This window comes from Taudactylus pleione, unplaced genomic scaffold (genome assembly GCF_031769625.1).
Source record: "Taudactylus pleione unplaced genomic scaffold, aTauple2 ptg000217l, whole genome shotgun sequence".
NCBI classification, from domain to species: Eukaryota; Metazoa; Chordata; class Amphibia; order Anura; family Myobatrachidae; genus Taudactylus; species Taudactylus pleione.
The window spans coordinates 3,529,885-3,554,312 of NW_028284619.1; the positions used below are offsets into that span (position 1 = coordinate 3,529,885).

General features: G+C 45.5%; 1 protein-coding gene across 4 annotated transcripts in view; it reads left to right on the forward strand.

Moving 5' to 3' along the window:
- BICD2 (BICD cargo adaptor 2) overlaps positions 1 to 24,428 on the forward strand; it is a 112,305-nt gene that overhangs the window by 64,425 nt on the left and 23,452 nt on the right. For all 4 annotated transcript variants that reach the window (XM_088478687.1, XM_088478688.1, XM_088478689.1 and 1 more), the window contains exon 2: positions 11,149 to 11,361. In XM_088478687.1, the coding sequence (XP_088334813.1) occupies positions 11,149 to 11,361 (213 nt within the window). The remainder of the gene's footprint in view (positions 1 to 11,148; positions 11,362 to 24,428) is intronic.

The following is a 24,428-nucleotide window of genomic DNA, read 5'->3' on the forward strand; positions in this document are numbered from 1 at the left end:
AGTAAGCCTCAGCTTACTCAGCCTGGCCAGCTTGCGAGCTCAGGATACTGCGTTGATCAACGCAGATCCTGGGGTTGCCACTCCTGCAAAATGGGGAAGATACATCATTCAGGCAGAGGCAATTAAGGGCTAGCGTTTGTTAGCAGGACCCATTCTGCACACTTGCAGAATGGGTCCTGCGCATTCGCAGATTCCCGATGATCTGGAATCTGCTGAATTAGCCCCTTAGTCCCTTCTATCACTAGGTCTCAATGCAGAAGCTGCAGCCAGACTGAGAAGAACACAGTAGGGATGGCCATTGACCATCAATAGTTTACAAATATTGATTGTTTACTACCGATGGTTGATGTTTGCCATCGATGGTAGAGAGACAATTATTTTCTTTTATGCCATCGATGGCAAAGTGGAACTCGATGGTTTTTCCTGCTCATGACACAGAACTTAGCCCTGCCCACTGACTGGCCACTAAACCCCACCCCACCCCATTTTTTTTTAGCCCGCGCGGCTTGTCAGACACACGGCAGTGGTAGCCATCAAGTGATGCAAACCATTGAATAGATTGATACTTTACCATTGATGGTTATCACCGATGGTGCCATCGATGGTAAACTACCGATAGCCATCCCTAGAACACAGAGAGAGACACTACAAGACAAGTCTGAACTTTGCCATTTGCATAGTTGGTGCAAGAAGGGTTGAGTTGCCGTACTTAATATTTTTATTTTACTCCTGTTCTCAAAGGCTTCCCGAAATGAAACTTGTGCCAAAGCGAGATTGTATTTAAGTGTATAACATACTTTCTACTTCAGGGTCCATAGGGTATCCACAGGATACCTTGGGTATAGGTGTGACGTCAGTCGCTGGGCACCATAGAGTTAAGCTTTTCAGCCTCCCAGGATGCACTAGGGTCCCCCTCCTATACCCCGCCCCCGAGCCAAGGCACCTCAGTTTAGTTTGGTGCCCGGCCGGCGTCGGGTGCACCTGTCGGAGTGGGGGCTAGAAGAGCCCCTGAAGCTTTCTTCAGTGCAGCTGTGGCTGCACATCTGGATGTACAGCATGGACAGTCAGTCCTGACGTCCATGCTGTCTTCCCTACACCCCCGCCGGTACCAGAACGCCGGTACCGATCCGGGGATGCTGGTGAGCACCTGGGGTCACAGCTAGCGGTGACCCCAGATGTTCCGGACCATGGCCGGATCCAAGGGGGACAAAGGTAAGCAGCGGGGTCCCGCGGTGGGTCCCCGCTGGTCACATGGTCCTAAGTCCCCAGGCAGGGGGCTCCCTGGGGACTGGCTGCAGCGTGGAGCCAGGCGACCAACCTGCGCTTTCCACTACCCCCTGGGACAGCGGACCGCAGCAGAGCGGTAGCGCTGCGGCGTCCCAGGGGTTAAATGCATGCCAGGGGAGCGCGCCTTCCCTGTCTCACAGCCGGCGCCTCCCCCGCTGCACACAGCCCTCTCTGCATGCTGCCGACTGGTCCTGTGGCAGCGCTCCTCCCCCAGGCCAGCCTCCTCTCTGCTCCTCGGCGGCCATCTTCTCCAGAACGCATGGTGAACGCTGCTGGAAGCGCTGGACGGAAGCATCGTGGTCTGGGTCCCCCCGCATACCTCTCCTCCGCTGTGGCTCAGGTCTGTGTATGCAGCGCTGTGTCCTACCAGGCCCTGTGTCTGTGTAGTTGAGTGATCAGCGCTGTTAGTGCAGGAATTGTTATTTCTCTGCATTGTATGTGACTGTGCTAGCGCTGCCTGTAACTTTTCTTCATCTAAACTGTCAGCTTTATTACTGTCCCTGTCTTCTGCTAAAGCCCTTGCGGTGCGGTGCGGTGCTGCAGGGTGGTCTCTCGCCTATTTAATACTTAATTGGTGAGAGAGGTCACATACGTGGTGCCATCATGTCTGAAAGTGATTTTCCCCTCCGGCTACAGTGTACCACGTGCAAAGTACCGTTAGCGGAGGGGGAGGGTAGCGCGGAGGGCCTTTGCCGGCAGTGTTTGTCCATGGCGCGGCCTATTACGGTTACAGCACCGGTACAGGAGCCGCCCTGGGCTTGTTTCGCTCAGGCGTTAACAGCTTTAGTGGGCCAGTTAGCTCCGCAGCCCGCGTTTACTCCGATGGGTTTGTCCCAGCAGTCTGTGGTGTCGTCACCCATGCAGGGGTTCCCACGACAATTGGTGGTACCCCACAGTCTCCCTATTTCCCCGCTCCCGGGTTCTCAGGAGCCAGCGTGGGTTAACTCCCTGACGAGTTCTGTACAGCACTTGTCGGATGTGTTGCAAGGGGAGTCTGTGATGCGGCCTCATAAAAGGCCGGTGGCGTCTCTGTCCGCTCCTTATGAGGATGACGAAGGGACGTCTGATGATGGGGAGATTCTGGATCCTTACGATCAGGAACCTCTCCATACTAAGGACGCTGATGCTAAGTCCAAAGTATATATTCCTGGACTTATTCGGGCGGTCCGCACAGCCTTGGTGATTGAGGACGAAGTTCCCCCAGCGGCTAAATCTAAGTATGCCTTTTTCAAAGATGTGAAGGGCGATGCCACAGTCTTTCCTCTTTCGGGTCAGTTGGTGGACCATTTAGAGGAGGCGTGGAAACAACCTGGCAAAAGATACCAGCCGCAGAGACGCCTGGCGGTGGCTTATCCGTTCGCGGATAATTATTTTGCCAAGTGGGAATCCCCTCCACAGGTGGATTCTCACGTGACCCGTCTTGTCCGTAGTGCCACATTGCCGATGCCATCCATGTCCTCCCTTAAGGATGCTACGGACCGCAAGGTAGAAATCTGCCTGAAGTCCGCTTATTCCCTTGCAGGGGGGGCAGCACGGCCGGCTATGGCCATTTGCTGGGTTGCCAGAGCGATGGAGCGCTGGGCGGATTCATTAGAGGCTTCTTTTGAATCCGACTGTCCGGCCGAACAGGCGGAGTTGATTGGCAATCTCCGTGATTCGGCCACCTACATCAACGAGGCGGCTCTAGACATTAGTACTCTGGTGTCTAGAATTTCTTCAGCAGCGGTAGCTGCTCGTCGCACCTTGTGGCTGCGATCCTGGAAGGCGGACGCAGATTCCAAGAAAGGTCTGGAAGCGTTGCCGTTTACCGGAGAAGTTCTCTTCGGTCCGGATCTGGATAAGATTGTGGCCACGCTGGCGGCAGCCAAATCTGCTTGTCTTCCATCGGCCGCTGCTCCTTCTGGTTCGGGACCATCGTCCTTTCGGTCATCTAGGGCCCAGGGCAGGCCCAAACCACAGTCGTTTCCTCGACAGGCTGGCCCTAAGAAATCGGTCAAGCCCCGGAAGCAGGCATGGAGTACCAGACGTCCGGCCCCCAAGCCAGATGACAAGCCTGCGGCCTGACGGTCCGGGCCTCCCTTTGGGGGATCCCAGGGTGGGAGGCCGCCTGCTACAGTTCGCCCAGTGTTGGTCGACCACTACGACAGACACTTGGGTTCTGGAGGTGGTTTCCCACGGATACGCCCTCTCCTTCCGGCACAGACCCCCGGCTCGCTTCTTCACCACGGGTCTCCCATCATACCAGAACAAGGCTACGGAGCTGCGGAAGGTATTGCACACTATGCTCCAGGCTGGAGTTATAGTGGCTGTTCCATTCTCCCAGAGGGGCCAGGGTTTCTATTCAAATCTATTTTTGGTACAGAAACCCAATGGGTCATATCGTCCGATTCTCAACCTCAAAGCACTCAACAAGTCTTTGCGGGTCCCGAAGTTTCGGATGGAGACCCTACGGTCCATCATTCTGGCGCTGGAACCTGGGGACTACTTGGTGTCATTGGACATACAGGACGCTTACCTGCATGTCCCTATTCTTTTGCGCCATCAACAGTTCCTCAGGTTTGCAATCCGCAGCGACCACTTCCAGTTTCGGGCGTTACCTTTTGGCCTGGCAACAGCACCACGTGTTTTCACCAAGGTGATGGCGGTCATGGCGGCTTCTCTGCGGCTGCAGGGAGTCCGCATGTTGCCGTATTTGGACGACCTGTTATTGGTGGCAGGATCTCCAGAGCTCCTGTTACGCCACTTGGACCTGACCATTGCACTGCTGCAACGGCACGGCTGGCTAATCAACTGGCAGAAGTCCACTCTAATCCCGTCTCGGAGGATTCTGCATCTTGGAGCCTTATTGGACTCGGGACAGCAAAGGATCTTCGTGACGGAGGACAAGATCTCTGCTTTACAGTCAAGGGTGCGCAGTTGCCTGCACAGCCGCCGGGTGTCCTTACACTCGGCGATGAGGTTACTGGGCTCCATGGTGTCGGTGTTCGACATGGTGGAATACGCCCAGTTTCACTCCAGACCTCTGCAGCACCTGATCCTGTCCAAGTGGAACGGGCTGCCTCAGTCTCTGAAGTCCCAGACGATTGTGCTCACCCAGGAGGTTCGCCTGTCCCTTGCGTGGTGGTTACAGACGACCCACCTCAACAAGGGACGTCCGTTCTGGGTTCCAAATTGGGTCCTGTTGACAACGGACGCCAGTCTTCGGGGCTGGGGAGCAGTTTCGGGTCCACACTTGTTCCAGGGCAGGTGGACGCCGACAGAAGCGGAGCTTCCAATAAATATCTTGGAACTCCGTGCGGTCTTCAATGCTCTCCAGCAGGCACAGCGGTTTCTCCAGGGTCGCCCGGTGCAGGTCCAGTCGGACAACGCTACCACCGTGGCCTACATAAACAGGCAAGGAGGAACTCGCAGTCGGGCGGCTCTCGTAGAGGTCTCTCGGATCCTGGTTTGGGCGGAGCGCAATCTTCCGGCCATATCAGCGGTCTTCATCCCGGGAGTGCTAAATTGGGAGGCGGACTTTCTAAGTCGCCAGGACGTTCATCCGGGGGAATGGTCCCTGCACCCGGACGTTTTTCAACTACTGGTGGACAGGTGGGATCTTCCAGAAATCGACCTCATGGCGTCCCGGCACAACAACAAGTTGCCGGTGTACGGGTCTCGCACAAGAGACGAAGGGGCGTCTCTGGTGGATGCTCTGTCCGTCCGGTGGACGTTCCGTTTCGCATACCTGTTCCCTCCGGTCTCCCTTCTTCCACGGGTAATCCGGAAATTCAAACAGGAAGGAGGGACGCTCCTGTTGATAGCTCCCGCGTGGCCCAGACGGCACTGGTTCTCAGACCTTCAGGGTCTGTCCGTGGACAGTCCTCTGCGGTTGCCGCTACGACCGGACCTTCTGTCTCAGGGTCCTTGCCTTCACCCGGACCTGACTCGGCTGTCTTTGACGGCGTGGCTGTTGAGACGGCCATGCTGAGGTCCCGGGGGTTTTCCAGCTCTGTGGTGCGTACCATGTTACGAGCTCGGAAACCGTCTTCCGCGAGGATATACCATCGCGTGTGGCATACGTTCTTCCAGTGGTGTCGACCGAGAGGTTATGCACCGCGGGAGTTTCGTCTGTCTCGGATTCTCGCCTTCCTGCAAGCGGGACTAGATCATGGGCTTCGCCTTGCTTCTTTGAAGGTACAGGTTTCGGCCCTATCTGTCTGGTTTCACCGTAGGATTGCTACAATCCCGGATGTGCGCACCTTTATGCAGGGTGTTCTCCGCATTCAGCCGCCCTTTGTTCCACCTGTGGCGCCTTGGGATTTGGCTGTGGTCCTGAGGGCTCTCCAAGGACCGCCGTTTGAACCACTGGGCTCAGTGGATCTTAAATGGCTAACAGCTAAGACTGTTTTCCTTCTGGCCATTGCTTCGGCCAGACGTGTTTCTGAGTTAGGGGCTCTTTCTTGTAGACCCCCTTTCTTGGTTTTTCATGGGAACAGGGCAGTGCTCCGCACTCGGCCCGAGTTTCTTCCCAAAGTTGTTTCCCAGTTTCATGTTAACGAGGAAATAGTTGTTCCGGCCTTTAACTCACCGGGTCTTTCCGTGGGTGAGGCCTCTTTGGATGTTGTGCGGGCCTTAAGGACTTATGTGGACCGCACTTCTTCGTTTAGGAAGTCGGACGCTTTGTTTGTCCTCTATGGCTTCCGTAAAAAGGGTTGGCCTGCTTCAAAGCAAACTTTGGCAGCCTGGATCCGTATGGCTATTTCTGAAGCTTATCTTCATGAAGGCATACCGGTCCCTCCTTCTCTGAAGGCTCATTCCACTAGGTCTGTGGGTCCTTCGTGGGCAGCTCGACGTGGTGCCTCGGCAGTTCAGATCTGCAAGGCTGCTACGTGGTCCTCTGTCCATACCTTCGTGAGGTATTACAGGTTTGACACCTTCGCCTCTCAGGATGCTTCCTTCGGGCGGCGGATTCTCCTTTCTGCACAGGAGCGTCCCCACCCTTAAAGGATACTGCTTTGGGACATCCCCAAGGTATCCTGTGGATACCCTATGGACCCTGAAGTAGAAAATATGAGATATGGTAAGAACTTACCCTTGTTATCTCTATTTCTACGAAGTCCATAGGGTTCCACAGGACTCCCGCCCTGTCGCACCTGTGCTGCAGATGGGCTTTGCTCTGGTCACCGGTTTTCCGTCTCCCTCTGGTGAGAATGTGATTCTTGTATGTGTCCAGATCTTTTTTCTCTCTCTTCCTTCTCCTCCTCCGGCCTATGGCTTGATAACTAACTGAGGTGCCTTGGCTCGGGGGCGGGGTATAGGAGGGGGACCTTAGTGCATCCTGGGAGGCTGAAAAGCTTAACTCTATGGTGCCCAGCGACTGACGTCACACCTATACCCAAGGTATCCTGTGGAACCCTATGGACTTCGTAGAAATAGAGATAACAAGGGTAAGTTCTTACCATATCTCATATTTTATGTACAAAAACATTAAACATACGCTTTTTAGATATTCAAAGTCAAATGTCACATCATGTGACCTTGAAATGTAAAAGACAATATTTAAATATCAAAGAATTTTTTCTGAAATCTCTGGTCCCTTAGCTTCAAAACAAGACCAACATGAAAGTTCTACCACAATTAGAAGCAAAGTTATGATTCGTTTTAGTTGACCTTGCAACCCTGTAGCATGAACACTGTGTATCACTGAGGACTAAAATTTTACATATAAAAGTTACTTTATGCCGTCCTACTAAATTTTGCGAAAATCTGAGATGACCGGGTTGAAAAGTGACTTTTTTGGGTAGGTGGGGAACTTGTTGATGGCATGATCATTGTGATTTGTAGCGCCATGCCCACAGACCACCCACCTTGATTCACCCTCCACCCTTATAGGGGTGAGCAAATCACTGTTTTTCTTGAAGTAATCTGTATTCTTTCACCTTAGGTCCATTTACCTCCTGGGTGACGTAGTCTTTTGTTAAATTCAGGTTTGGTTTTTTTGCAGCCTATGGGATAAAGCAAATTCCCCTGCCTCCTGTTCGCCCTGTTAAGGTACAGGTAGAGCTTGGCATACTGAGAAGTGCTCTGTCTCTTCCTCGCTAGCCCCTGCTTTTCACCGATACGGAGCACTGACATGGAGCAGGGAGAAGGCCGTGGCTGTGATTAGGATGCTGGCTGGATTGTGAAGTTATCTAAATGAGCTAATGAGCATATTTATACCACTTATAGACGTAAGACCCAGGAATTTCCCTGCTCAGACCCGGGATTTTCACCTCGGCAAAAACCTGGGTTTCTGCTCGAGACCCGGGTAGTTTGCCTGAGCCCCGGCAAAAACACAGAATTCTCGATTATGTCTATAAGGGGCATTGGATGTACAAGCCCCAAACTGGGTGTCGAGGCACCCTGGGGTGCCACAGCACACACTCTGGGTGCCGTGGGCAGTCCATTCTCAAATAAAATGAATTGGACCAGTTCTGCTGGGCTGCATACTGCCTGCAAGCCTACCAGATTTTCAATCTACCAATCAACTAGTTGGATGGTTGGACAGAAAATCTTTACGTAAGCTTTGATAAATCTCCCCCAGTACGGTATCCTGAAAAAAATGTTGAGTAGGAAAGTCCCAGAACTATATTAACTCAGAATATAACTAGATAATCTGTTTAGCACTTTGCTTTAGGCAACCTAAAATAATTGTGCTCCAGAGTCTGCAATCTAATTTTAAATTCACTACTTGGGGGAATTGAGCAGAATGCTGGAGGACTCTGTTCTCCTGTAGGCTTTGCAGAATTCATTCGGTCTGTCTCTTCACTCACTCGTCTATATGAGAATAAAAAAAGATTTATTGTGCTTCTAAATGTGTGTAATTCTACTGGTGAGAGTCCTCATTTCATATAGCTGGAGGTGCATGAATAATTAGGTAAGTGATTGGATTGCTCCAAATAAAATGGCTTCTTGTAAGTTGTAAAAGTTTATACTTAAACAGGATATTATATTTACTTTATACTAAAGTTTCTGTAGGTTCTAGAACACGGTGCAGAATTGTGGATATGTAAGGCTATTTATTGCTGTTTGCTATTTTATCTATAATTTGAAATGAAGATGACAATTGATGCTACAGAGCTTCGTTCTTTGCATTAATTTACAGTATACTGCTTTTATTCTAAAAGCCTGGGGTGGTTATGCAATAGGCTCCAAGGTTATGGAACCGGCGAGTCTGCTGCTAACTTTAAAGCGGTTATCTTATATGGGGGGGGGAAATTGTTTTTTAATGCCCAATGCCCCGTATAAAGTGATGGGAGATAGGGGTGCCATATTGAATTGTTTTGGACGCCCAAACCTTTTCGCGCATGTTGCGCCCAAATAGACCATGTTTAGCCATGTAAAATGGCTAAACCCATCTAAAATCCTGGTTATCGGGCCCAAAACAGCAGTTTGGGGGCACCAAAAAACTGGACTTTTCGACTATTTCTGCTCAGGAGAGTGCTAGCAGAGATGTTTGCATCCACAGCATTCGGGCCTGAACTGAGCAACAATTGAATTGTTCCGTCAGCCGCCTATTACTCACAGCTGCAGGTGAAAACAATTGACTTCCCCCCCAATGAAGCAAAACCACCCTTATAACTGATTGCCGCCTTAAATTTAGTGGCGAACTCTCTGAAATCCCACCGGTTCCGTACTCGGAACCATAAGGTCTAAACAATTTGGTCTCACATGTCTTTACCTGGTGGTCTGAGACATTATATTTATATCCCATTTGTCTATTCCTTCATTTTAGGAGTTTCAAAGGCAACCACTGAATTGTATTGCTAAACATTTCTTCTTTTGATCATGTCAGTAAGAGAAACTTCGATACATCTTTACATATAAGCAGACATAAGGTATTAGGAGACATTTTAAGCTGCTTTGTAAATAAGTAACTGATTTGTAGAGACCCTGCACAGATGGTATTTTATTCCTTGCGAGAAATGTGATGTTTTTTAATTTCCCTGGGGTATTCCCTGTTAAATGCGTCTCGGTGGGATCTGTGGGGTTTTCGTATCTCATTTTCACTGATTTCCTTATCTGAAATCAAATGGAATCTGATTAGAAAAGCTAAGTCTTAGCTATTAGATGTCAGCAAAGGACAGACACTCTCTGTCCCTCAGCCTATCCTATCATTACCCTATTGTTATTACATATGTGATACCACGGCGCTGATAGCGTACACAGGACATAAGATTTTTTCAGAGTCCTTGACTTTGACAATACTCTCCAGTGTTCTTTTCCTCTGTACACATTTATGGTACAAAGGATCTAAAGTTTATGTTGTGTATGCGTCGGTGGGGGTAACATACAATTTAATTTTAAGTTTGTATGTGTTTCCAACGCGTTTCATCCTGACGCTACAAATGGCGTTACTTGGACTTCCCCTGAGGAAGTGATGCCATTGTTTTTGCATCAGGACGAAATGTGTTGGCTGTGCTGTGTAATTGGCTTATGTATTACAATTATTGAGCACAACCTAAAATATTTATTGCACGTGTGATTAACGATTTTATAGACTGTATATTTAAATGGGATTACACTATGAGCTTTTATGTATCATTAAAGAAGATTTTGTATATGGAAAGCCCTACATGAAGTTGTTATGCGTTATCAGATAAGCTTCACACTTTACATTTTGGTTCGGGACCACCTTATTGTTTTTATAGCATGTCTGTGGTTATTGATACACTGTTGATACAAGTCGCCCTTGGGTTTTTATATATATATATATATAATATATATAATAATTTAGTAAGCCATTTTGCTTATTCAGCCTGGGTAAAATGAATTTTTGAACGTGTCACACTGCTAAATGCAGAAATCTGGTATGCTAAACCAGAGTTATGAGAATGCAGCCTTTTAATTTAATTTGTCTGTTACCTCCCCAGTTACATGTGAATTGATTGGCAGGCAAATGCCTTCTAGACACTGCCAGCGTGTTTGGGCGCTAGGGAGCAAACCCTCCTCCCCCTTACTTCACATCAGGCCCCATCACAATTCTTGGTGTCCTGCCCCTATCCCATTACTTGCCATGCATGGAGAGTGGGGAGCAACCTGTCCCCATCTTGGGAATGTGCTGCCAGGCTGGGACATCACAGTCCGGTGCGGCATTACCAACATGGAGGAGCAGCAATGGCAACTTCATTAGTAAAAAGATACCAACTGCCGGCAGGCACATAATGCGCTGCACCACGGTGACAAAGGCACAGAATGAGTGACATGTACTAAACCCTGGTGCCTAGACAGCTGCATAGGTTGGCCTAGTGGTAGCTCAGGCCCTAATACTATGTTATGGATTAGTAGTGCCTTTCAAGCATTTTGCATGTTTATTTGATTGTTTAGCCAATACTTTGAGAACCAGTAAGTCCCCATTAATTCAGTAGGAGCTATTAGCATTTGTGAGGCATCAGAACATTCATAATGAATTCTTTATCTGTATCCTCAAATATATTTGGTTTGGCTTACAAAATGGCTGCCTCTGCCATGTGTAGATGACGTGGACAATTTTATATAATTCTATTATCATTTTCACTTTACATACCATTGCCATTCTGCTTTAGGGCCAGTCATTGAAGCATGGGGTATACAAATTTGCAAATTACTTTAAGTGTGAAATTATTGTGATTTAAGTATTTTCCGCTGGCAGCTATGCATAGGACACATGTGAGCTAGTGAGTTCTAAGCTCCATTTTTAATGCTTCTTTCATTTGCTCTCACAGGATGTGTCCATGTAAATTAGCCCCGAGCTAGACCATGGATGAGGAAAATAATTTGCGCCTCTCATTTAGCTCAATAAGTGGGTAATTTTATATGTCTATGGCTGAGTGTGTAACATGTCTTATCTCGGTCCTGCAGGCATTTGGACAAGCACATAGTAACCATAAGAAGGTGGCGGCTGATGGGGAAAGTCGAGAGGAAACGCTCATTCAGGAATCTGCAACCAAGGAAGAATATTACATGAAAAAGGTCCTAGAACTGCAAACTGAGCTGAAACAATCAAGAAATGTGGTCGCCAACACACTGTCTGAGAACGATCGCCTCGTTTCTGTGGCACAAGAACTGCGAGAGGTATGAGCGCTGCATTTCTACGCACAGAGCGATTAGTGGGATTGATGGTACTTTACTGGGGCACATTATTATTTAGTGTATCTGATACCTACACATTGAAGAAAAACATTTTGTGAACTGAATCCGTTTTCATAAGTGTTCATCTTACAAAATGTCTGCCTCCTCTGTGTGCGAGTGAAAGGTTAACTTTAAGGATAAAGTTGCATAAGGTGACCAATGTTACTCAGATAAAACGTCCAGAGGAGATGTATCAAGCCTTGGAGAGAGATAAAGTAGAGCAGTTGCCCAAGCAGCCAATGAGCTTCTAGCTATTATTTATCTAGCACAGTCTATGAAATGACAGAAGCTGATGAGCTAGTGCTGATGCGCTGTCTCTCACCTCCCGGCCGGCTCCACTGAGCATGTGCGGGTGTGTATGTGACATGTCAACTTGGACCTAAACATTTATTTATTACCAGTTTAGCGCACACATATTTCGCAGCGCTTTATAGAGAATATTTGGCCAATCGCATCAGTTCCTGCTCCAGTGGAGCTTACAATCTATATTCCCTACCACATGCTCACTCCTACACTCTAGAGTTAATTTTTGTTGGGGGCCAGTTAACCTACCAGTATATTTTTTGAGTGTGGGAGGAAACTGGAGCACCCTGAGGAAACCCAAAAAGCACAGGGAGAATATACAAACTCCACACAGTTATGGCCGTAATGGGAATCAAACCCACAACCTCAGTGCTGTGAGGCAGTAATGCTAACCATTACAGCAGGGATGGGGAACCTCAGGCCCGGGGGCTGTATAAGGCCCTCGGAATCATTTGGTCTGGCCCTCTGAGCTTTTTTCTGCTACCCTCATCTGGCTAGCATGGTGCCTAGAATTGCACGCTGCAGCCAGAATCTATGCAGCAGTGCTACCTGGAGCATCCTTAGGTTGCTTCAAACAGTCACACCGTTGCCCTTACAGCTCCTGAGGATGCTCCGGGCATTGCTGTAAATCACTGGCGATTGTGGCCCTGCCCAAGTGCAACATCACACAGAAGGGGCGTGGCATGCACTGGACCCGTGAATAATGTTTTGTATATCAAAATGGCCCTCGGCAAAAAAAAGGTTCCCCACCCCTGCATTACGACGCGATCTGCAGATCACTTTCAATAAAGTGTATTGCATATATAGCAATCAGGACTCCCCAAACACACACATCCCTTTATTATGGGACATATATATAGAATTACACAGTTTCTGTGGCTGATTGATTAAAACCAGGTGAAATGCAGGAAACAGTCAGACAGCCACAATGTCTGTGTAATTCATAAAAGGGATTATCTGGCAACCCTATGCACCGCTGATATCGGGCTGGATTCAATTGATCGCGAAGCAAATAGTGACGGGAGGGAGCTCCCGGCGCTATTCAATTCTGCGCGCTGTTAGGTCGGAGAATGCCCGTTCTCCCGACCCTCGTGCCTTAAACAGGGTGCTTAGTCGTGAGAACGGGCATTCTGCAACTAAACTTCCCGGCGCGATGCTGTTTTCCTGGCGCTAAGGGCAGAAAACAGCATCGCGCCTGTACTTTTGTCCGATTTCTGGTCGTGCCTCCTGGAGGGGTGCAAGAAGAAATCCTCAACAGCGCCGGGAGCTACCTCCCTGTGCTATTTACTTCGCGATCAATAGAATTGAGCCCATAGAAAGAAAATACCCACTTATGAATTTAATTGCAGCAGAACTACAACTGTTATCGCTGTACGTTTTCCCTCAGCGTATAAAACAATTTCATTTGAGAGGTTTTATATAAGTGAATATAAACCTTCCTTAAATGATAGTTTATTTGCCCCTTAATTCATGCTAATAATTTAGTCTTAGATTTTAGTCCCTGCGCTATGTCATGTTTGCTGGAAGTGTCTGTGTTGTACAAATCATGGCTGAACGTGTGCTGTCTGACTATCGCTGACCACGCGGCACTCTGCAAACATGGGGCACTCGGAAGTGACAGGAAGGTGACATTACTTAATGAACTGGAAATACAAACACTGCTTGACATGAATTACAGTGCAGCTCAATTTAAATGCAAACTAAAAATGTTTACTTACTAAAAACTGCAGCCAAATCCTCTACTGCTCCTTGTCATTGCTCTCACAGCCCTGACGCTCTCCAAGGCTGTGGGGGCTCGGTACGGCTGGATTAAAAGAGAACATGACCCCACAAATAACCCAGACACCGAGCCCCAGTGTATATGCTGCCCTGTACGAGATAACTACAGACACAGCTGGCTAGCAGAAGGATGATAAAGTAAAGGTCACAGACTTAAAGTGAACTTGTCTCATTAGGTTTTAGGAGTGATTTATATAATGCCTGTCTGCATTATGCATGTTCCGATCAGCATCTCCTTATATCACAGATCCGCAGCCTCATAACACTCGCATTGAGTGAATGCTCCCAGGAGTGAATATAATGCTGACTACACCCCGGCCCTTTAATCTGAATTTGACTTCCAAACGTCAACACTTGTCACCACTTGTTACTTTCTCCTGTCACCTAATGAGACCATCACTACCTCTGTGCTGGGACCTTATTTCACATGTCACCTGATAGGTACTTTTTTCATGTTTTGTTATGAGATACACGCTCAAACCACTTTCACATCGCAAAAGTAACCCGGTATATTGCTGGGTCTTGTTGGGTCTGGCGACTCTGCATTCAACCCTGCAATCGACCACAGTTGAACTCTGAAACAAGCCAGGTTCATGTGCAGTGTGAACGGGCCCAATCTGGGTTATCCAACCCTGGTCTTCACAAACAACACTGATTGGATGTTCCTGGGTCTCACTCGATGTCAGCAGCCAGACACAGGCAGGAGACTGCAGACAACAGCAGAGGCAGTATTCTGGCAGCCTGAAGGGGGTTATTATTGCTATTGTCATTACAGAGTGATGAAGAAGTGAACTGTGCACTATGCTGTCAGAAGCTGCATCATGCTCTCACTGGCTGAATCAAACAGCAATAAAGCACAAATACTCATGAACTCAGGGCTTCACAGTGGTAATCCATCAGCCATGATTCCTGCAATGCTGGGAGCAGCCCCCAACCCTCCCTTGTGTTCCCTTTTGTAATGTTCTCTTTGTGAGCCTGAAAAAGTAAATTTTTAATGACACCCATAGGGTTTTAAAGGGCAGACCCGGGTTCAGTGTGAACGGGGCCAACCCGGCAATAACCCAAGTTGAGTGTGCAGTGTGAAAGGGTTCTGACTCGGGTCGCAGCCAAATCCGACCCGGCTTCAAAATCCTGAGTCAGAGCCGGGTGTGCGATGTGAAGGGGGTATTACACTATGCAGTGCCATATAAACAGACTCCTTTCTCCAAATACTACATTATAATACATGGAGTGTATAGGAAAGATTCCTGGACTGCACACCGTGTGTGTGTGTGTGTGTGTGTGTGTGTGTGTGTGTGTGTGAGTTGCTACCTGTTGAGACTTTATTGCAGGCACAGAAACAGACAAATCACAAGTGCACAACTCCAAATTACTAATTATATATAAATACATTATGCAATAAAATTTTGCAATCAACAGAGGTTTTCAGCATAATCATGGCCTACCCACAATATCCAGGTAACCTCTGTAGGGTAGGTCCCTAACATACTAGGGTTCAAATCAAAGCGCAGGACACCCCTAAATCAGCGCAGCCAAGTCACCCCAGGGCACCACCATAATGAGAAAAGTGTAGAAGTGTGAAATAAGAAGGAAGAAAGGTAAGAGCAGCTGTGGCTGCATAGAAAGGTGACAATACAAATATAATAGATCCGCTTGTGGCTGTGTTAGTTATTTGCCTGGCTGAGTGGTCACTGTCTGGATATTTCTGCCCAGAGACTGTGCTCAATCTCACAGAGGTTTAAGCTTAAACACGGGAGAAACACTCTGATGGACCAATATGTGTGTATGTACAATATGTTACAGCGAAAGGCTATTTAAAACAACTTTGGGAACAAATAAGTGCTTGTGATCACAAATACGGATACTGCTATCAATGCTTGTCAAAAGGCTGAAGTTTATGATCTAACATTTATTTGAATACGTGACTTCTCCACTATTCTATAGATTATCAGCATCATCCTATTTTTCACCTGCTAATAAATTAGCTTCAATATTCTGTATATCTGCGGAAGTGTGAAAAGCATCGCTTACTAGAAAGCCTTTCAGTTCTGGACTGCACTATTTACCTATCATCATATGTATCCAGCTGTGATGGATCACAGTAATTAGCAACATCAATATATTCATATATAACAGTGTCATTTCATATTTTATTCTATTGTCAGCGTTTTTATTGTTATTTCAACTCATGTCATAGTATTTACAATAACATGGGTTATTTATAGTGGTTAATAAACTTTTTTATTGTGAACATATATACATTCCATCCGTTCTTATATTTACATAGATTGGTTTTCTGATTCTAATATAGAGAGAGCGCGGATTAAATTGTTTCCTTGCTTTCCTTATACTACAAACACACACCGAGTTTGTTAATCTGCTGCAACTCTTATATCCTAATGAGAGGATTGTTAATGGATACAGGCGCCAGAATTTTTTTTTTTATTCTATGTAGCTCTGACAGAATGACCATCGGGTTCTTGGTCATCTCCCTGACTAGGGCCCTTCTCCCCCGATCGCTCAGTTTAGACGCCCGGCCAACTCTAGGAAGAGTCCTGGTGGTTCCGAACTACTTTCATTTAAGGATGATGGAGGCCACTGTGCTCATTGGGACCTTCAAAGCAACAGATATTTTTCTGTAACCTTCCTCAGATTTGTGCCTCGAGACAATCCTGTCTCGGAGGTCTACAGACAATTCCTTGGACTTCATGCTTGGTTTGTGCTCTGACATGCACTGTCAAGTGTGGGACTTTATATAGACAGGTGTATGCCTTTGAAAATCATGTCCAAACAACTGAATTTACCCCAGGTGGACTCCAATTAAGCTGTATGAACATCTCAAGGATGATCAGTGGAAACAGGATGCACTTGAGCTCAATTTTGAGCTTCATGGCAAAGGCCGTGAATATTTATGTACATGTGATTTCTTAAGGTGCATACACACACAACGATTTTTTGAACAACAATATCGTTTATCATTCAATCGTTGAAAAAATCATTCACTGTCTAAGATAAAACGATGAACGACTATCGTTCATGCGCGTTCACGTTTGTAGTTCAGTCAGACTGACCAACTCAACGATTTTCAGTAAGGGAATATGCAAAAATCGTTTGTAGTTCAAAAAAATTGTTCATTATATTTAGTAATTGAACGATTTTAGTAAACTATTTTCGTTAATTTTCCCTTGAAAAAATGAAAAAATAGTTTGCTAAAATCGTTCATTTACTAAATCATTGTGTGTGTGTGTATGCAGCTTAAGTGTGTGGTTTTTTTTTATTACATTTGCAAAAATCTTACAAAAAACTTTTTACACGTTGTCATTATAGGGTATTGTGTGTGTATAATACCCCTTTTCCACCAAAATTCCAGGTCTGACCCGGAGTTGGAACAGGGTTCCTATCCGGATCAGACCCGGAATTTAGCCGGTGCCGACTCGGGATATTACCGAGTCGGCACCGCTCACACCTGCAGTCGGGTCTGCATAGACCGGCTTTTCCGGCGTGAAAGTGGACGCTTGGAGATGACGTCATCTCCAAGCGCCACTGAAGCCGGACCAATCACCCGGCTTGCGGCGCACTCCAGGTCATCAAGACCCGGAGTGCGCCGTACACACATCAGGGTTTCACAGGTTACTCCCGTGTTAAACCCTGCTATTTACCTGGGTTGGATTGCCGGGTCACTCGACCCGGCGATCCAACCCTCACTCCTTTTACACCAAGGAGCTGCCCGGGTTTTAGCTCCGGTGTAAAAGGGGTATAATTGTGAGGCGCACAACCCTGGCTAAGTTTCCTGCGCATCTTTATGGGGTGCCTATGAAATCTAGCAAAGATACTGGTGAAGGCACTTCATGGCCATCATGCAAAATTGAATTCCCCCCCCCCCCCACACTTAATATTTAATAAGTCTAGTTACTGAGGAGGTGGCTGAGATCCTAAACACCAGACTGGCTTCCACCAGCCTTCTAAAATAACACTGCACATTCAGCGCATGGGTGGTCTCAAGGTGTTTTGTGAAGCATGGCATATAAAATGATCCAAATAAGAACCCTTTATAAAATAAGTGATACGTTCCAGGCTGTGGAAGGCGTTCTATGCCCGAACAGAACACATTTGCTACTTTAAGGTTTCCTCGCTAGTGAATTCAGATTGAATGACTTCAGTCGTCCTCAGACTGGAGTATGGATGTCTGTAATTATTGCCTTTTGTAGAGTTCTGTCCTGATTATATCAGTGTAACAAAGGTTCACAGCTTGATGCGTTCTGTCTGAAAAGCTACAAAAAGACCACAGATGTTTTTCCAGCTTTTTGCCTGGCTAATGCCTCTTTCTAAATTTCACTATGAAAATCTTCTTTCACATTTCTGGATTTTTTTTTTTTCTTAAATGTCGGATAATTGGATGGTTAGTCTGATTCCCTCCCTTACCCTGAATAACTCATTCAACACTTGTAATGTAACTAATATTCCTTCATTCCAGTGTGTGATAATTGCGCTAATTGTCTAGGAGACTGATTATAATGGTGGTTTCCTTTGCATTCACTGGCACATAGACTGCGGCTCTTTTATACAGTCAAAGAAATTAGAACAAGAAGCCTCGTACTTATCTGCTCTCCATCAGTTTTAGAGCTGGTACCCTCCAAGCTAGAATGTCATCATGGCTGCATACATTCATTCTCATCCCAATGGCTTTAATGCACTTTTTTGTTTTTAATTGTATTATTGAAGGGGTCTAACTAAGCTCTAAATAGACGTTGATACTATGTAAAGCTGGGTACTCTCCATACGATGGTGCGACCCAGCGATGATGCAATGTAATGATACATCGCACGCACTGTACACACTGCACGATCCAGTGTATGACAACGCAATGTGCCGTTACATGCTGCACGTAACTGTACCACGTTGTGCTATGCAGAACAGTAGAACTACCGCCATGAAGGAAGGATCGGGCGTACACACTATACGAGTAAGATATCGTTCCAATCAGCGTCAGAACGATCTATATCGTGTAATACATTGTATAGTGTGTACTCCACTTAAGGAAAAAAAGGCACTTAAAGCATTTACTAATATGTAAACAAAAATCATTTCCTGATTGAAATGAAAGGATTATTCAACCTTTTTCACTTGCTCACCTGAAGTGTAGGGGACCTGTTTTGGAGGAGACCGCATCTGATATGTATGGGCAGTCAGTGTGCTATGACTAAAGCCCCGTATCCACTAAAATGATATGGTTATCATTCAGTCGCACATTAATCGTGCATGAAACTGTCAGCGATGTTTGCTCCCGCTAGTCGTTTTCGATATAAACCATCGCCTGAACATGGTCAATCAGCCGTTAACGACAGATTGACCATGTTCAGGGATGAGGGAGGGTGCCTGCACTGAATGACATATCGTTCAGTATAGGCACTGCAGGGGTAGAGGAGCGACTGTGCGATCACAATGTTGTAATCGTACTGTCGTTCCATTATCTGCTGGTGGATGCGCAGCTTAAGGCATTGGCGGCCCAACACAGCAGAATAATGGGGACAGGAGATGGTGCCAATGTAGCGTTTGGCCTCAGCCTGCTTGGATCCTATTTTTCCTGGAAGCCACACAATGCAGGAAACAGGCGTTCCAGAGGCTGTACAGTAAGGGGAAGCCAGATTAGTGAGATTTCTTTTATGATATTTATTATGTGTCTTTTCACTCATCAGCTACACATACACGTATGTATAAGCAAAATAAGCAGAGCCCCCATACAGTTTAAAGCTGCACTAGTAGCTAGTAAACAGTGGTTAGCATTTTTACAAGGACTGCATTTTACCTGGTTGAAATCCAGATGGGAAGGGGGAGGGGCCGTGTTAACAGGAGTAGCAATTACTAAGCGCAAACAAGAGACTGCCGCTGTTGATTGTTTATGCAGCCTTACACCCCCACTCTGATGCCATTTAATGGTGGATATGGCAGAGCTTTACAGAGAATTTCAGTCGTTCACATCTGTCCCTGGCCCAGTGGAGCTTACAATCTAGGATGTCTATCACATGGACACAAATAAACATTAGGGTTGTTTTTTTTCAAAGCCAATTCACCTGCAGGTATGCTTTTGGAATGTGGGCGAAACTGGAGCATCTGGAGGAAACGTGGAGAACATACAAACTCCACACCAATTAGCAATGACCAGGAATTTAACTCATGATCTCACTGCTGTGTCCTGGCAAGCGGTGGTGGGTTCAGCTTCTGGCTTTTAGCAGGTGGCAGTGCAGCTTTGACTTAATAATCAGTACTAAACAGCTGTGCTGCATAAATGTAGCTGACTTTAAAGGTCAAATAGATCTAGTCCATTGCGGTTTCACTTTAACGAGTAATTTCTGCACATTTTTTAGCCAATGATCCCTAAACCTGAAATACAAGTTGGTTTGATATGAAAAAGGGATTTTGTAATATAAAATCCCCCCTAACCCCACACCGCTTCATACCTTTGGGGTTGTGTTTTAGTTTTAATATACATACTGTATATCCTACACAGATTTATTTCACTTGTCTTTGATCACCACCGTGCAGAGCTGGAGAGAACGGCAGAGTCCTGGATAGAGGGCTAGAGAGTGCAAGAAGGAGTTCTGTGAGCCAGCTGCCAGACAAGTTTGGTGGTGCCAGTGAAATGTCTCTGAGCAGCTGGTCTGCCTGTTTTGCTGCTGATTCATACGTTATGGTTATACGTCCAGCTACATGAATGTTCCAAGCTTTTATAGAAAATAAAAAAAACATATAATATACACTAACGATTTTACTTACTGTTGACCTGCGTTCATTTCTAATCAGATGTTGTTGAGTCATTGTTCTCTGATTTGATACTATCAGATTATCGGGCATTCTGTAGCATGTGACCGAAGGGCGCTAATGCTAGTTACTTGTACCTTCTTTCTGTGATTACTGTCCCCCTATGGGATGGGCCAGAGGTTCCCAAACTTGGTCCTCAAGGCACCCTAAAGCTGGCCCCACAAGACCTTCCATTTTGGAAATGTTCTGCCCCAGTCATCTAGTCATCCTTAAGCTGGCCACACACTAGACCAACTTACATCCAGCCAGCCAACTTGTTGATTGGTTGGAATAAAAATCTGGTAAGGTATGGGAGTAAATGATGATCAGCAATTTGCTCCTAAATGCCAGAAAACAGATGAAAATGGTCGGTCAGACAAGTTTGTTAAATGTTTGATCTAAACTATTTGTTCAAACAACAGTTTTTGTCCATTTTCCAGTGTTTGGGAGCAAATTGCTGATTGTATATCATACCAGATTTTCATTCCAGCCAATCAACTAGTTGGCTGGTTGGACAGATAATCTTTAGATGAGTGGCCAGCTTAACTGTCTAGGTTTAAGGATCTCCATGCTTGACCACAGGTGACTTAATTAGTATCTCAGTCAGTTTGATTTAACCACCTGTGCTCAACCATGGATATCTCTAAAACCTGAACTGTTGGGGTGCCTTGAGATCCGAGCTTGGGAACCTGTGGGATAGGCTATACTTGTATCTCTAAGCTGTGACTGTTACATACAGATATGCTGCTTTGTGTAACATTTGCATAGCAATGGGCATGGCAATCTACTTTTGCTGGTTCCATAGGGAATTTAGACTGTAAGCTCCAAACAGGCAGGGACTGATATGATAGATTACTTAGGACAGCAAGTGAGCGTGCCTATATGGCTGCGTCATCCTCTGCAATAATGTAATATAAAAAAGAGACTTTTTTTTTTTTTTTTGTAGAAAGGCATTATATACATAATTATCATTCGATAAAACTCAGGTTATTGGGTATGAATTGCATTATTCTGTTTAATTTTGTACTTCAGTAGTATTAGATTATTCGGACAGTATAAAAAATCAGTTTTTATTGTATGTAGAAGACTGAATTATTTCTAATTCAGTACTTGGAGTAAAGTGAATTTGTCTTTGTCTGTTTCAAGCATGGAAAATTCTCCTGGAAAATAGATGTTTTACAGCAGTTTTGTAATGTGCTGAGCAATCCAACTGCTTTGCACTAATTATTATTCAGAATATTCCAATTGTTACCTCTATGTGTAGCTGTGGATATGTGCAATAATTCTAGATATGTTTAAATCTCCTGCACCCCCAATTGGCATTAGTTTCAAGGTTCCCTTAACCATCCACATTTTACTATTTAGGGCCGTATTCAGTTTGAAGCGAAAAGCTGTTTTTGTGTGTTTTTTGGCGAAAACTTTTCGCCGATGATGTAATTTTCTCCTGTTTGGGTTTTACTCCGTATTCAATTTGAAAGTCAATGCAGTGTAATAGGCTAAAAAGTTTTGCCTATGAATAGCAGGCGGAAAAAAGTACAGAATTTTCGGTTTTGGGGTGCAACGTTGCAGGAACCCCGTGCAGCCTTCAGACAGTCCCTCAAAGGTAAACTGTGTCAAAAAAATTAAAAAAAACACTTAAGGACACCCCAAAAAATGACTTTGAATTTGGGGGCAAAAAAAAAAATGTTGGGGGGCAAAGTTAAAAACTAGCGAACTTGATTCTGGGGGGCCCCCAAGTATGCCCCGGGTGTTTTTTTGATTGCAGGTGTTTGCGGCAGGTGTTTTTTTTTCACAATTTTTTTCAACTTAACTTTAGCAACTTTTAAATATGCAGACCCCCATTTTCAAGTACCCCAAATTTGCTGGGATAACTAATTTTCTTGAAAAAATACTCCTGAATACTATTCTTCACCTCGTATAAAAATACGTTATTTAGCAGCTATTTCAAAACACCAAATACCTTCAGCAAGCCAAATCGGGGAATACCATAGGGAACCCCCATGTGTCAGGCTGATTTCCCCAAATCTGACAGTGCTTTCCGCCTGTTCAAGTTCAAGTTTCGCTGGCCCCCGTTTTCGCGTACTTCCATATTGAAAAAGTATCACGGATCCGCTGTGATTGAATACTGCTCATAGTGGGGCAGGAGGAGCCAATGAAATAGAAAATGTATCCGGTTTTAAAAATTATTATTTTTTTAATTCTGGAGAATACTGTGTAGCACACAAAGGCATCTTTATTTCATCGGATACATATTAAAAGTCTATAACAACATGATGACTGGAGAATGCGGTTCTAATGTTGGGCAGCACAGACGGTGTAATGGTTAGCGTTACTGCTTCACAGCACTGAGGTCGTTGGTTCGATACCCACTACGGCCCTAACTGTGTGGAGTTTGTATATTCTCCCTGTGCTTGCGTGGGTTTCCTCCGGGTACTCCGGTTTCCTCCCACACTCCAAAAATATACTAGTAGGTTAATTGGCTCCTAGCAAAATTACCCCTAGTGTGTATATGTGTGTGTGTGTGTGTGTGTGTGTGTGATACGGAATATAGAGTGTAAGCTCCACTGGGGCAGGGACTGATGTGAATGGCCAAATATTCTCTGTAAAGCGCTGCGGAAAATGTGTGCGCTATATAAATAACTGGTAATAAATAAATAAATAATGTTTAAAACATTTTAACTGTGTCTGCATTATAACTTTAAACATGATAGTAAAGTACGTTACAACTGTGTTGGCATTTAGTAACTTCTTGCCTATTTAATTAAGGATTAGAGTTGAGCTAAGGCATATCCCCTGAAACACAGCAAGTAATCCAGGCCTTGTGTGTCATGTATCGCACTCCCTGCTACATTAGTCAGAGCTTTTTTTTTTTCTTTCCTTCCTCCTTTGAGGCCAACATGAGAGCATTGGAATCTGGCCGCTGAGTGCATACGAATGATGTCATAGACTAAAGCTGAAACCTTGTGTCTGAAATAACTCCAGTGTGTGAGTCACCGAGCTCGCTGCCCTCCGCTTCCTATAAACTGCAGAGGAACAAGATTAGAAATGTTTCTAGCAACAGTATAAATCTTTCATGAATTGTCACCTAATGTTTATCACACTATCTCACCCTCATCTAATGCTGTGCGAGGGCTTCTCGCTAGTCTGAAGGGAATGGCAATTTTTTGTGGTGTTTGCTGCTTTTCAGACATACATGTGGTGTTACATCCCATATGTTATTTATACTTAACTATATATGATAGATTCCCACTAGAAACGTCGCCTCATCCAGTATACCAGGCAAAGCGTATTATGACTAAGTGCGTCATCACATCCTGCCTACACTTGGAGAAATTTGAATGGTCCTTTGGGGGTATATTTACTAAAGCGCAGGATTATAGAAGTGGAGTGGTTCATAGCAACCAATCCAATTCTACTAATCACTTCTCTAGCACCTCCTAGAAGATAATAGCTTAAATCTGATTGGTTGCTATGGGCTTCTATAAACCTGCACTTTAGTAAATATACCCCTTGGAGTCCAGTAAGTCTCTCGCCCTTATTGGACAGCCTCCTGGGTACTCCCAAAGATTAGGCAACCCCCACCAGACATCACGCTTGGACCGAGTGTTACGGTCTCTTGCAAATATATCTGAACATGTTATTTTATTTGTGTAATTGTCTCTATATAGAACTTTTGAAGTGTAATACAGGAATACAGAACATTTATAACAAACATATCCATTTAAAAAATAACTTTGTAGATAGACAGAGTTTAAAAAAACAACAACACAAAAACCACCATTATTTTAACATAGTGCTGTTGTAGGAAAAAAGTATCACTTGTGAGACCTCTGAAATGATCACGTTGGCCCCTATAAGATTGAGGCCTGTGCTGTACGGTACTGAGGCCCCAAATAAAGAGGCACGAGCCACCAGCTGTCTGTTCGGGTAGAGAAATGATAGAGCATTGCTTTACAGGTACCTCAGTCATCTACTCAATAGCCGCAGGCTAATTATTGATGGATAAGTAGTTACTCCCCGTCAGTGATTGAAGAGAGAGGTTCAGCTATTCTCTGGAGATTGAAATTGAATTTCACCTATAGTTAGAGTATCTGCCACGTTGCAGCTCATCCGTAAAATGCCGCATTACA